This window comes from Asterias rubens, chromosome 21, assembly GCF_902459465.1.
Source record: "Asterias rubens chromosome 21, eAstRub1.3, whole genome shotgun sequence".
Lineage (NCBI taxonomy): Eukaryota > Metazoa > Echinodermata > Asteroidea > Forcipulatida > Asteriidae > Asterias > Asterias rubens.
Genome location: NC_047082.1, coordinates 2615989 through 2630274, shown reverse-complemented (window position 1 = coordinate 2630274; position 14286 = coordinate 2615989). Strand labels below are relative to the sequence as shown.

Below are 14286 nucleotides of genomic sequence, written 5' to 3'. Positions count from 1 at the left end.
AGTACGCAGTGAAAACTAATATACATCCAATAAGCGAAAGATTAATTTGTTTATTTATAATTAAAAAGATGTGATTAAATAAGATTAAAAATGTACTAAATATATAAATGTTTCCTGTTGGTCCCATCAATTGAAAACCAATTACTGATACCCGAATGATGTTAGTTTGAATGCCTTTTTCATAAAGTTGCCAAATAAACTCATAATTCCTTCTATCCGAGGTCATTATTCAGAAAAATACTGAAAACATTAAAATAAAACAAGAAGGGAATGACAAAAAATAAAATTTCAGTCAGTCGATAAACAGATAAGATAAGAAGACTAGTAGTAAGCTTTCAAATTAAATATAGTTAATAAAAATTTCCCACAACATTTCTTTACTATAAAAATTCACCAAAAAAGCTTTAAAAAAATATTTTTAAGTACATAAAATTGTCATCTTACTTCAATTAAAAAATGACAATTTGTCATCACACCTATAAATAGGTCTGACAATGTTACCTTTTCACCTGATTCAGTTCATACTATCTACTCAGTTGCTGAAATCATTCATTGTTGATTAAGAGAATAAAAGGGTTGCGCGAGTTCTTCCAACGGCCGTTTAAAGCCGGCAGGGTCGGCGGCCGTGTGATAAAGATCGCACGGCAACGACCCTGCAAGGTTTTAAACGGACGTTTAAGAACGAGTCACTGCTCTTTTATTCCCATTCATAGATGCCCTTTTGTTAAAAATGTTAAATAATACAATTATAGACACTTTAACAATTGAAAATTCGAGGTTTGAAATATTTTTTTCAAAAACTTTGTGAAAAATCTGTGCGATGCGCGTGGGTTGTGGGTTGCTCCGCGTGAAAATCTTGCGCATTCTCCACCAATAGGAGTAGAGAAACAGTCTGGGGTATTTATGAATCAGTGTTTAAGTCGGGTACTTTTCAGTCAGGTACCAAGTACTGCCGAGTACAAGGGTGGCCTTGTAGAACTGGAGCTTGAGTGCCAAGTAATCTGAAATCCAAGTACCAAGTCCAACAGCAAAGTACTAAGTTCATGTACTCTGATTTTTTAGTGTGAGCGAAAGTAAGAGTACTTCTAGAATATAATACATTCAAAATGAGGTATACAAACTAATTTCTAAATAAAAAAAACTAATGCTGGTTAGGGTAAGTTTTAAACATGAATACATGATGATTTAACATACTGATGCAAGGTTCCTCTAACACTTTGTTTTCTTCATTAGCTTGTTCAGCATATCTTAGAAGTAGCTCTATGAATTTGAGCAAAGATAATAATCGTATTTTTAACGCGCCTTTTGCCAAAGGATACAAAGCGCCAGGTATTATTACTGCAAGGAGTGGGGCAAATTTTGAGATATAAGACCTAATCCTTAAGCACCATGTAATGGTTTACAAGGTGCTGTGGCGCAATATGCTGCCAATCCAGCCAGGAACACCGGGGCGGACCCCTTCTCTTTTCGATAAGTGCACTGGGTTCTTTTACATGCATTTACACAACACATGGGACCAACGGCTTTCCCCCATCCAAAGGACGAAGCAATGGTTGTGTGTCTTGCTTAAGGATGGCTGGGGATTCGAACCCACACTCTGCTGATCAGAAACACCAGAATTTGAATTCGGTGCTCTTAACCGCTCGGCCACGACACTCCCAAAATATAGATACCAAATTGCCTTACGCCTTAGTGGGCTTAAGAGTAACCCGACACCCATCCTTTGGGCGTAAAGTACCCTGGTTTTCCATCAGAAGTGACTGATCAGGATCCAGAGTCAACTCGTAGTTGGAAAGGAATTTGCAAAGAAGCACTTTAGCTTCGATCTGGTTGGGATAGAAACAAAAAGAATTAGAGAACATGGTTAAAATAAATAACTCAAATAAACAATCTGACAATGAAATAATATCGTATTGCCCATCACAAGGTATAAAAGGCAAAGGTGAAGTTATCAATTCCTACCAAATGTTAATACCAATGAAACTCAAATTTCATTAAGTACTGAGTATACAGTGCTAACACACATCGGTGTATGGGTAAAAACCAAAATTATTAGAAACTCAAATTGTACAAATCTATTGCAAACTTATTGTAACGACAGAGTTAAATATCAAAGTCTTACCATTGCAAAATTCTTGCCGATGCAAATTCTTGGCCCAAGAGAAAACGGCAAATAGGAGAACAGCGTGCTAAAAAAGATTGATAATGAAGGATGTATAAAAGATTGCTTACTTTTGTGTTTAACAAATAAAAGCTTTGGTCACGCGTAACATCAGACGCAATTAAGTGCCTTGCTTAAGGACACTGGTATCCAAAACCCTCAATAATAATAATAACAAATTCTTATTAAGCGCAATTCACAATAAACTGTTAGTGCCCTGGTCATTGGGCCAATAACATCCCTTTATTCTTTCTTAGCTCCCTGGGGAGTATACAGCCTCAAGCTGCCGTGGCGCTCCGAAGGCTTTTAAATTCACAATATCAACTTCTATCCTCGCAAGTACCCATTTATACCCCTGGGTGAAGAGAAGCAATAATAGTAAAGTATCTTGCTCAAGGACAAAAGTGTCACAACTGGCATTCGAACCCACACTCCGGTGACTTAAAGGCAGTGGACACTATTCGTAATTGTTTAAAATAGTTATTAGCGTAAAACCTTCCTTGGTGCTAGTAATGGGGAGAGGTTCATGGTATAAAACATTGTGAGAACCGGCTCACTCTGAAGTGCCATAAGTTTCGAGAAAGAAGTAATTTTCCACAAATGTGATTTCGAGACCTCAAGTTTAGAACTTGAGGTCTCGAAATCAACTATCTAAACGCACACAACTTCGTGTGACAAGGGTGTTTTTTTTCTTTCATTATTATCTCGCAACTTTGATGACCGATTGAGCTCAAATTTTCACAGGTTTGTTATTTTATGCATATATTGAGATACACCAACTGTGAAGGCTAGACTTTAACAATTACCAATAGTGTCCACTGCCTTTAACCTGAATTCGATGCTCTTAACCACTCGGCCATGAAACTCAATTCATCCACTTACTGTTCATCTTGGTTGTTGGTGAAACGATCAGGGTCAAATTGCAAAGGATCCTTGAAGTGTTTTTCCATACGGCTCAGAACATAAAAGGATACCTGTCAAAACAATTGGTAAACTGTTGTCAATGTTTAGAATTTATTATTATTTATTATGGTGAATTTAATCTGAATAAAAATTTGCTGCTTCAGCAAGCGCCGATTCTTTGTTTACAGTAAGCAGAGCCATGAAATTTGGCCCAGGGGTTGATTTCACAAAGGTAGTCCTAACTTAAGACTAGTCCTAGGCAATGCTAAGAGATAGGACCAGTCCTAAGTTAGGACGGGTTACTGATCCTAACTTAGGACCAGTCCTATATCTTAGCATTGCCTAGGACTAGTCCTAAGTTAGGACTACCTTTGTGAAATCCACCCCAGGGCCGTTAATCCACTGTGGCAATTCATGGTGCACACAATCGTGCGACTTCCCTTGTATTACTTACCAAACAGCTTGTCTGAGCTGGTATCCTGTATCCATTGATGTAGCACTCCTCAGATGTCAAACGCATACTTCCGTCCGCAGGTGGAAACAAACGCAGTGACTCTTTCAGGAACTGCAAAAAAATCACAACAGCCAAATTATTTTTTCTTGTTAAGATTATTAGAAACAGCTGCAGTGATGAAAAAACACTTTGTTTTTGTTTTTCAAATATCCTTTGTATGCAATTCATTGCTGCAAATATTTCTTAGGTTTCTCCATTTAGGTTTATGTGAGACATTTGTGACCTAGTCCAGGAAATAGAACTATTCTGCTTCACTGCCTTCAACAGGTCATACCATATTGCAGGCTGGCCTAGTTTATCTATCATTCAAAACCAGTGTGGATAATATTAAATAGTCACAGAGTAGGAAGGTTGACTGTGAACTGTGTAGATGCATGATACCATTTTATGGGCTGGCATAGTTTATCTATCATTCAAAACCACAGTGGATGATATTAAATAGTCAGACAGTAAAGGGTTAAAGAACCTCTGAAGCAAAAAAAACCCAGCGATTTGGACCATAACAAAGTTGTGACCAAAAAAGTAACCTACTGCTGCCATGTACTGTAGCTTGGGTAGATCTTCAAAGTCTACTGTAGTTTTATCTCCCATGACACTCTCCACCTCATTTTTCAATCTGTGTCAATCAGGAAGAAAAAAAGTAGGATTTGAAACCTTGAATGACGGTGAAAATAAAATATTAGGTTATGCTTCTGCGTTTAATGGTTAAATGGAACTTGTGACTATCGTTTAAAGGCACTGGACACAATTGGTAATTCCTCAAAATAATTGTTAGCATAAAAACTTACTTGATTACGAGCAATGGAGAGCTGTTGATAGTATAAAACATTTGGAGAAATGGGTCTCTCTCTTTCTGAGAAAGACGTAATTTCTCATTCAAATAATATTAGACTTATATTAGACTTCAGGCCTTTTAGGCATCTGAAAGCACACAAATAATAATATGCATCAAGGGTGTTTTTTCTCTTCATAATTCTCTTGCAAATTCGATGACCAATTGAGTCCAAAGGTGTCCAGTGTCTTTTCAGAGCAAGACTAACCTGTACAAGATCTCTTGATGAAGACCAAGTTGCAACAAAGCACAGGCAAGAAGGTTAGCCGTCGTCTCCTGGCCTACAAAATCAACAAAAACAATCCATTAATCAATCAATCAATCAATCAAATAAATCAATCAATCAAGTCAATCAATCAAAAAATATCCCAATAAATAAATAAGTCAATCCATCTCTCACTCCAAAAAATATATAATAAAAAATTAATAAAGTTGATCTTGTTTTCATCTATTTGCCCCAAGCAAAAAAACGAAATAAGAATATAACGAACAAAGAAACTACCTCCTATGAAGAAAGTAACGAAGTCATCCACCATGTTCTGCATCTTATAATGTTGATGAGTAAGTCCTTCTGTAGCGTTGATGATGTAAGATAAGATATCAGTGGGTACATCTTCCTCCTTCTCTATCGCTGCCAGACGCTCCTTAATAGTCTTCACTGCAAGGCCTCGAATGAGACAGCAGGCTTGGCGTACTTTTTTACGATGTTCTCTTGCCGCCTTGAATGGGTTCCACTGCAGTGAATCAAAATAGTTAGGTCAGAGTTCAAAGGAGATTGTTCAATGCAGACCTAATGATCGCAGCTAATGTACATTGTAAGTAAGCCTGGGCGACTGGTGCGTCTATTGTCGAAATTGCGACTATTGATTGCTTAGTCGAGTCGCAACTACCGCTATCCAACTACTCAGCTATTCGTGCCACCACAACTACTAAAAAAGTAGTCGCGACTTCCTGCTTGGTTAACCAACTGTGTTGCTCACGACTGTTCACAACATAATTACTTACGAAACACAATTGGACATCAGTGACACAATCCTTCAGCACAAATTTCACTCTATTGCGCCTGTGGCAAACAATATGCTGCAATGCAACTTGGGAATTAAAAATTAGTCATGACTAATTTCAAAGTCTTAACTATTTGAGGCACGACTTGTCGAGTAGTAAATTTCACTAGTCTCCCAGGCTTAATGCTAAGGACTTACTTACTTCCACATAATATGATGACACAGTAATCTAGCCAAAGTCGTAGCTGTAGTCGACTATTCGGCCAAAAAAGATAGCACTTTTTACAAAGAGATTCTTTCATTCTATACCTTTATAAAGGGTTGTGTACTTCTCATTTGCAGTGCACTAAATGTTGCTTGCACAGCCTCGGTGAAAGGCGAAACTCCTTCTCCCATGATCTCTAGCTCACAACTAAACGCCACCTAAACACCAATAGAAAAACCACAGATTAATACCAATTATTTTTCAGCATTCAAATTCAACATTAACTATGATGGTATTATTTGCACCATCTTTTTAAAGATAATCCCTTTCTAGTTCGACTCATTCACTATCGATTTACTATTTCTCCCTCGTTTTTTTTCGTTTAAGTTTATCTTTTGTGTTTCCAGCGTGTTGTTGTCAAACCATCCCCTTCCCTTACCCCTTGTGCATTCTTCATGGTTAATCCCTTGCTTTTTCTATGAAATCATTTTTTTCCTATTTGTTGATTTTCGTTATGCAAGTTGCAAGACACCCAAGGCCTGAAGGCCACTTCAAGGTGTGGGCTACAAATCAACTATTTTTCAAGGGGCCGTTGCCACCTACCCCCTTCACAGTCCATACAAATGTAGGCTTGGGTATCATCCATCAGAAGCCTTGCTGGTAGAGCAGAAAACACTACCTCCCCAACTTTACGAAGCAATCACGGTTAAGTGTCATGCTTAAGGACACAAGTGTCATGACCGGGATTCGAACCCACACTCTGCCGATCAGAAACACCAGAGCTTGAATCCGGTGCTTTTGTAAGTCTCTCTCTTCCATTTCTTTCCATTTGACTGCTTCTTTTATACCACAGTCACAATTTGCGATAGGTTTGCGAGAATGTTTGATTCAGAGTTCTAGATATTTTTGGCCGGGAACCCAAGGGACTTCTTGCGGCTGACAAGTCTTTTTTTTTAATTGGGAAGGGGTTGCATTTATCACCTTGGCGATGACATCCAGTGTGACCTTCATAAGTTCATTCAGCATGGTGACCTTGGTGAGCCCATCTGCTTTCGGATGCAATCTCTTTATCATCAAGTCAGCGCTGTCATTAAATTGAGTCATCGACTGCTTCAGATACCTACAAGAGAAGTTATACAAGGAATAAACCCACAAGGGAAACTGACCCAGATATCGCAGACGAACGATCAAGTGCACTTGTTAACTTGTACTGATCAGCAGAGACTCGGTCCTGGGCCCAATTTCATAGAACTGCTTTTAAAAGCACAAAAAGTAGCTGATCACACCAAAATTATGCATAAGGTTAACAGCCAAACTACCATTACACATGTAAAAATTGTGACTAGTATCCTGCCCGTTTCTGCTTAGCAGAAAATTGTTGAGCAATATTTTCTACTTAAGCAGCTCTATGAAATTGGGCCCTGGTCTTGGCGCTCAACTTACTTTGGATTCAGTGAAACATCTGAAACTACAAAACCAGAAGAGATTCTCGGCTAAAGCCCTACCTTCTGTGGAATCCCGGATCAACAATCCCTCGTCTTATGGCCCAGATACTGTGATCCATCTCGGTCGCGAGGCCATATCCCATAAAGTCTGTCCCATAGAGCTTGGCAACATCATTGTAGACCATTGGATCCTTGGGGTGCTTGGACGCAACTATCAACTCCTGGAAAAAGTGACAATAAAAAGAGACGAATCTTGCAGTGATATTGTCTCAAGATGTCATATACCTAGGCCTTGAATTTCGCTCGTGACGGGGAACGGCAATTTTACTCTTGTTACGGGCATCTTTATGAGGAAAATGTCACCCAAATGGCCAATCGATCTGAGTTTCAGAAACTTCTACAGGTTTGTCAGTTTATGTATATGGTGGATTACATAAAGTGCTTACATTGCAAGCAACCGGTTTATTAGCAACAACCAATTCTGTAATGTTCATTTAACTTCACTTTGTGGTTATTTTTGGCGAAAATGCAACAAGTATCTGTGAATTTTTACTAAAAAGATTTAAAAATGTGTATTACTTTCACAGCTTCTGGTGAGCAGGCAAGTAGAACTGGGCGAGTAAAGAAAAACAAAATACAGATTGGTCCATGCTCCATGCACCTACAATAAAGCAAAAGAAATCTTGGGATTTAATAACATATCAAAACATTTTAAATAAAAACTTCAGTTGTGACATAAGCTGGTTACAAAAAAGGCTAAGCAAAAGAAAAAGCAGAGCACATCTTGTGCAACAAGGAGACTACATGATGATCTTCACAGGGGAAGTTCTCAAAACACAGATTGATAGTTACTGTATTTTCATGATTTATTTAATTAGTTTTTGTTTACCATTGACGGAAGAGGTCTCCAACAATCTTCTCACCAGACTTCAGCTGATCCTGAAAGGTTTTAATGTGTCCACTGTAGAAGCTAAAATGTAGAAAAGATCACAACATTACACTACATTTTTAGCCCAAGTTGGAATCGCCCGTTGCATACAAAGTGACAAAGTCAGGGTATATTGACATACAGTTATGTTCTTGTACAATTGCGAACAAATTAATACCATTTGGTATTAATTTGTTCGCAGTTTTATTCATATTTTCAATTACCTTAAGTTAAGAAAGCCGAACTTCAATCACATATTTACCAAGTCCTGAACTACCAGCTTGATTGGTTGAGAAATGGTGGTTTTTATCGTAAGATTGTATAGGTAGACACTAAACTAATGAAAATAGTTTTTTGGTAATGGTAGCCCCAGTTTGTTGTGTAAGAATTTCTTCTGATGCTGAGAGTGAGAACCCCCTCTTTCGTTCATTTTAACTTCCTTCCCCCCCCCATTCCCCCCATCCCCCCCCCCATACCCTGTGCCCACATGAGGGGTCAAATGAAACCTATATTCCCTAGTTATTATCTATGGGTGCATGTCTTTACCCATAAGCAATTATAAGCTCACCAATGCATTCATTCAGAAATAGCATGGACCCAAAGTTGGTTCCAGCCAGAAAAAGGTCAAAAAGACCCCGCCCGTCTTGACCCCGGTTGACCCCGCGATCAATTGAAACATTTTTTGAAATTGATACCAGTTAAACATATATATTATATCTACTTATACACCAATTTTCAGCTTTGGCACTCAACTCCTTCATGGTGTGGTGGCAATTTGAATATTATATGTTTTTGGCACATTTTAATGTAATATCATACAGTATACATGTACATGTACATTCATGTACACATGTACAATACATGGTAATAAATGTTTGAAGCTTGTGTAAGAACTGTTTTTTTTCTGGCTAGCAAGTTTATTTGTGTTATTGTTTTTAGAAATGGGTTGATGATGCATGTTTTCAACTGCAATAAATAATTTAAGGCAGGTACCTCAAAGTGCTGCAAAAATCTCCCATAACACACACAAAATATTGGAACAATACCCCAGTATGGAACCATACCCCAGTATACCGTGTGGAGTTTCACTTGAAACATGGATCAAACCACACAATACAAATAAAATATGCCAGTACTTAACACTCACTGTCTGTCATACTCTTCTCTGGTTTTTACCCAACCCCAGTCCCCTTTGTTTCCTCCATGCTATATACATGTTTATGCTGGTTAAACTTTCCAATCACATGGTCACCTCATTTGCATAAACGCTGGTATTACTTTCCATACACTACTTTTTTAGAACAATACTTCTCTAATGTGTACCACATGCAAACACTACTTCTCACAAAATATGTACTTGTGTATCACGCAGACACAACTGCCAATGCATTGGTGTTACTTTTTGCTAGCCAGGAAAAAAACAGTTACACAAGCTTCAAACATTTATTACCATGTATTGTATGTGTACATGAATGTACATGTACATGTATTCTGTATATTACATTAAAATGTGCCAAAAACATATAATATTCAAATTGCCACCACACCATGAAGGAGTTGAGTGCCAAAGCTGAAAATTGGTGTATAAGTAGATATAATATATATGTTTAACTGGTATCAATTTCAAAAAAAGTTTCAATTGATCGCGGGGTCAACCGGGGTCAAGACGGGCGGGGTCTTTTTGACCTTTTTCTGGCAGGAACCAACTTTGGGTCCATGCTATTTCTGAATGAATGCATTGGTGAGCTTATAATTGCTTATGGGTAAAGACATGCACCCATAGATAATAACTAGGGAATATAGGTTTCATTTGACCCCTCATGTGGGCACAGGGTGACCCCAATTATCACAAAAAACACTTTCGGCTGATTAAAGTGCCTACTTTAGGTGACCATAACTAGCAAATTAAAGGAGATACTCTTAAATTGAGTGCAGATTCATGAAATTTGGCAAGAAGTAAGATGGAATAACAAATTTGAGCTCTCTACCTGGTACAATAACTAAATTATGAGCTTTCAAAGTCGGAAATTATCACAAAAATAACTTTTCGCGCGAGTACAAAATGGCCGCCTTGACCAAATTTCAATGGGTCATATCTCGAAAAACGACATGGAGTATGACTTAGCTTTTTTGTATGTGTTCATTTGATTTGAGCCACATCCAATGATTCTGATGAAGTTTCATCAAAATCTGAGAGGGTCACCTGGGAACTTTTCTGAAAACTGGTTGATTTGACACGGAATGACCCACATAAGAAAACTGAATTAAATCATAATTTATACTTACTGTCCTAACTTCGGTCCAGGTATGTGCCGATATTTCTGGTGTACTCTGTGTGTGTACAGAGTCCAAAACGTAATCAATAGCAGAACTACTCCAACAACACTGGCCAGAAAACCACCCAAAACATACACCATGTACACGCCGTACGTGGGCATTAACTCTGCATTCTCCATCTTTGACTCCAAGAAGGCACAACTAATATCGCATTTGGGCTAAAATAATATCTCAGACGGTTTTGCATACGCAATCATGTCCGCCCGGACCCTGCTGCATTGTGTGTGGTGGTTTGCACCACCGCGGTTAACACTGTTATAAGGACTGGTTAGCTAGTTTAACAATCTCTTGACCGAATGCCGATTTTGGTTTGTTCTAGTCGCATGCTTGGAAGCTTTGCATGGGGGTGGGGATAAATAGGGAAAATGTAGATAAATAGTAATCTTGCAGTACAACCATGTGTAAATTTCTTTTGTGAGATATCAAAGGGTATTTACAAATAGCTGTACCTGCAAGATTATTCACAGTTCAATAATCAGAAGTTGGCCACACAGGCTTTAAAAAGGGTTGGCCCACTCCCTAAAGTACATTACCCTCCCTTCAACAAAGAAAGTTTTCTAACATCCTAGGAATCCACCTGCAGAAGGCAGCCAATCAAGATTAGGCCTACTTCAGTGTTTGTCTTTGATTGGTTAATTTAACAAGAGATTGACCAATGACTTAACTTTCCACCAATGGGAACTCTTCTTAAGTGGCAGATTTTAGTAGCACCACTTTCTGTCACAGCTAAAGTTTTGTTTAGACATAGTAGTTTACCCCAAGGACAATTGATTTATTCTATGGGTTGAACCAACATAAGTTAGAAAAAACTTTTACTGATGAAAACAAAAATTGAAATATTTATTTAAAAGGATTTTAATTCTTTATTTTTCAGTCATTCAAAATTCATTGCAAAATTATTTATTACAAAAGTAATAAAAAACGTTTCTTTTAAAACACATAAGAATTGGTCACGTGATATATTGTCGAGATCCCGACAATAAGTTGTCAAAAACTGCAGTAAGCGTGCAACAATATTGAATCACAGTACGCAGTGAAAACTAATATACATCCAATAAGCGAAAGATTAATTCGTTTATTTATAATTAAAAAGATGTGATTAAATAAGATTAAGAATATAACTAGACATAGTGTTTTTTGTTAATTACAAAAACACGGTGTTCGGTTGGACGTTACGTGATGACGTAGTTCAAAAACATTGAACCATAAAGATGTTTTTTATACAATGTGTCGTTATTTTATAGTTAAACTTGTATCACACTTTTGAACGCCTTGTTTCTTCACAAATGCAATAATTATGTTTGTGTGAGATTGGCATCAGTTTTTTTGTTTGCAACTTATGAAAGCCCTTTAAAAATCTAGCTCACCCCTGCACTTGATGCTGTACACAGATTTGATAATCAACAGCGCCCTCTTTGGTGGGCAAAAAGAGAGCGCTGTTGGGAATTCCCCCAAAAACTTTCGCGCCATATGATTTTTACACATTTTATTGTTATTCAATACCTGATGACGTCATTATGACGTAATTAGGCCTGTGTTGTCTTAAAAATACTAGGGTTCAACTATCTATTGAGTTTCAAGGTTCAAATCAATCTCAATCTTGAGTTATGCCGTAGATAAGCTCAAAAGTTGTTTTTTTATGAAAAAAACACGAAGGCGAACTTTGACCCGAACTTCGACCCGGAAGTTAAGGTCGTACGATTTTAGCGTTAACTTTTCAAATGTTGTCCAAGTCTTTATCTATCCGATGCCCAAGTATGAACATCATAGCTTTTATATTAGTTGAGATACAGCAACAAGCAAAAGGTAATTTTTTAACTTTAAAAACCCTGTCATGACGTCATCAATGACGTCATCATTCCAAAAAAGTGGCAGTTTCATCAACTCACTGGTGCCTATACTGTACATAGGAAGTTTTAAGTTTATACAAGCTTAACTTTTGTTTAAAAGCTCAAAAGTTGCTTTTTGATGAAAAAAAAACGAATAAAAAAACAAAAAGGCGAACTTTGACCCAGGGTAACGACCCGGAAGTTAAGGTCGTACGATTTTTGCGTTAACTTTTCAAATGTTGCTTAAGTCTTAAACTATCTGATGCCTAAGTATGAACATCATAGCTGTTATAATCGTTGAGATACAGCAACAACCAAATGATCATTTTTGAACATTAAAAACCCTGTCATGACGTCATCAATGACGTCATCATTCCAAAAAAGTGGCGGTTTCATCTAATCACTATTACCTATGTACATAGTAAGTTTTAAGTTTGTACAAGCTTTACTTTTGTTAAAAGCTCAAAAGTTGTTTTTTGATGAAAAAACACGAATCAAAAAACACGAAGGCGAACTTTGACCCAGGGTAACGACCCGGAAGTTAAGGTCGTACGATTTTGGCGTTAACTTCTCAAATGTTTTCCAAGTCTTTATCTATCCGATGGCCAAGTATGAACATCATAGCTGTTATAATCGTTGAGATACAGCAACAAGCAAATGATCATTTTTGAACATTAAAAACCCTGTCATGACGTCATCAATGACGTCATCATTCCAAAAAAGTGGCGGTTTCATCTAATCACTATAACCTATGTACATAGTAAGTTTTAAGTTTGTACAAGCTTTACTTTTGTTTTAAAGCTCAAAAGTTGTTTTTTGATGAAAAAATGCGAAGGCGAACTTTGACCCAGGGTAACGACCGGAAGTTAAGGTCATACAATTTTGGCGTTAACTTTTCAAATGTTGTCCAAGTCTTTATCTATCTGATGCCCATGTATGAACATCATAGCATTCATATTCGTTGAGATACAGCAAAAAGCAAATGTCGTTTTTCAACTTTAAAAACCTTGCCATGACGTCATCAATGACGTCATCATTCCCAAAAAGTGGTGGTTTCGTCTACTCACTATTGCCTATGTACATAGTAAGTTTTAAGTTTGTACAAGCTTTACTTTTGTTTAAAATTGCTGGAGAAGGTTCGCAGGGAAAGAAGAACACGAGGGAAAAAAAAACAAAACAGAACAATAACAATAGTTGTTCGGCTGTTGGCCGAACACCTAAAAAAAAAAAAAACAGAACAATAACAATAGTTGTTCGGCTGTTGGCCTAACACCTAATAAGTATATAAATTTTCCTGTTGGTCCCATCAATTGAAAACCAATTACTGATACCCAAATGATGTTAGTTTGAATGCCTTTTTCATAAAGTTGCCAAATAAGTTCATACATAATAAAAATAAACCTAAAGTATGGTGCACAATTAATTAAAAAACACTTCATTCTGTTCTATTTGTTCAAACTCCTAACACACATTATTATTAATAAACTCATATTTCCTTCTATCCGAGGTCATTATTTTGAAAAATACTGAAAACATTAAAATAAAACAAGAAGGGAATGACAAAAGATAAAATTTCAGTCAGTCGATAAACAGATAAGATAAGAAGACTAGTAGTAAGCTTTCAAATTAAATATAGTTAATAAAAATTTCCCACATTTCTTTACTATGAAAATTCACCAAAAAAGCTTGAAAAAAGTACATAAAATTGTCATCTTACTTCAATTAAAAAATTACAATTTGTCATCACACCTATAAATAGGTCCGACAATGTTACCTTTTCACCTGATTCAGTTTATACCATCTACTCAGTTGCTGAAATCATTCATTGTTGATTAAGAGAATAAAAGGGTTGCTACGAGTTCTTCCAACGGCCGTTTAAAGCCGGCAGGGTCGGCGGCCGTGTGATAAAGATCGCACGGCAACGACCCTGCAAGGTTTTAAACGGACATTTAGTTTAAGAACGAGTCACTGCTCTTTTATTCCCGTTCATAAATGCCCTTTTGTTAAAAAATGTTAAATAATACAATTATAGACACTTTAACAATTAACAATCGGAGGTTTGAAATATTTTTTTCAAAAACTTTGGGAAAATCTGTTTGATGCGCGTGGGTTGTGGGTTGCTCCGCGT

General features: G+C 37.1%; 1 protein-coding gene across 1 annotated transcript; it reads right to left on the bottom strand.

Moving 5' to 3' along the window:
* Positions 1-1594: 1594 nt before the first annotated feature.
* Positions 1595-10569, bottom strand: LOC117304390 (cholesterol 24-hydroxylase-like). Its single transcript, XM_033788820.1, has 13 exons — positions 10279-10569; positions 7954-8034; positions 7644-7725; positions 7125-7285; positions 6601-6739; positions 5724-5837; positions 4913-5144; positions 4619-4691; positions 4110-4194; positions 3519-3629; positions 3044-3135; positions 2123-2189; positions 1595-1826 (listed from the first exon to the last, which is right to left on the bottom strand). The coding sequence occupies exons 1-13, from the start codon at positions 10446-10448 to the stop codon at positions 1683-1685; spliced, it is 1551 nt and encodes a 516-aa protein (XP_033644711.1). The 5' UTR covers positions 10449-10569; the 3' UTR covers positions 1595-1682.
* Positions 10570-14286: the final 3717 nt, after the last annotated feature.

Excerpts from the sequence above, each read along its gene's own strand:
- LOC117304390 (XM_033788820.1), bottom strand. The coding sequence starts at position 10,448 with ATGGAGAATGCAGAGTTAATGCCCACGTACGGCGTGTACATGGTGTAT. Across the intron at positions 7,726-7,953 it reads GGAGACCTCTTCCGTCAATG|GTGCATGGAGCATGGACCAA; the intron begins GTAAACAAAAAC and ends GCTTTATTGTAG. Across the intron at positions 5,145-5,723 it reads GTACACAACCCTTTATAAAG|TGGAACCCATTCAAGGCGGC; the intron begins GTATAGAATGAA and ends GATTCACTGCAG.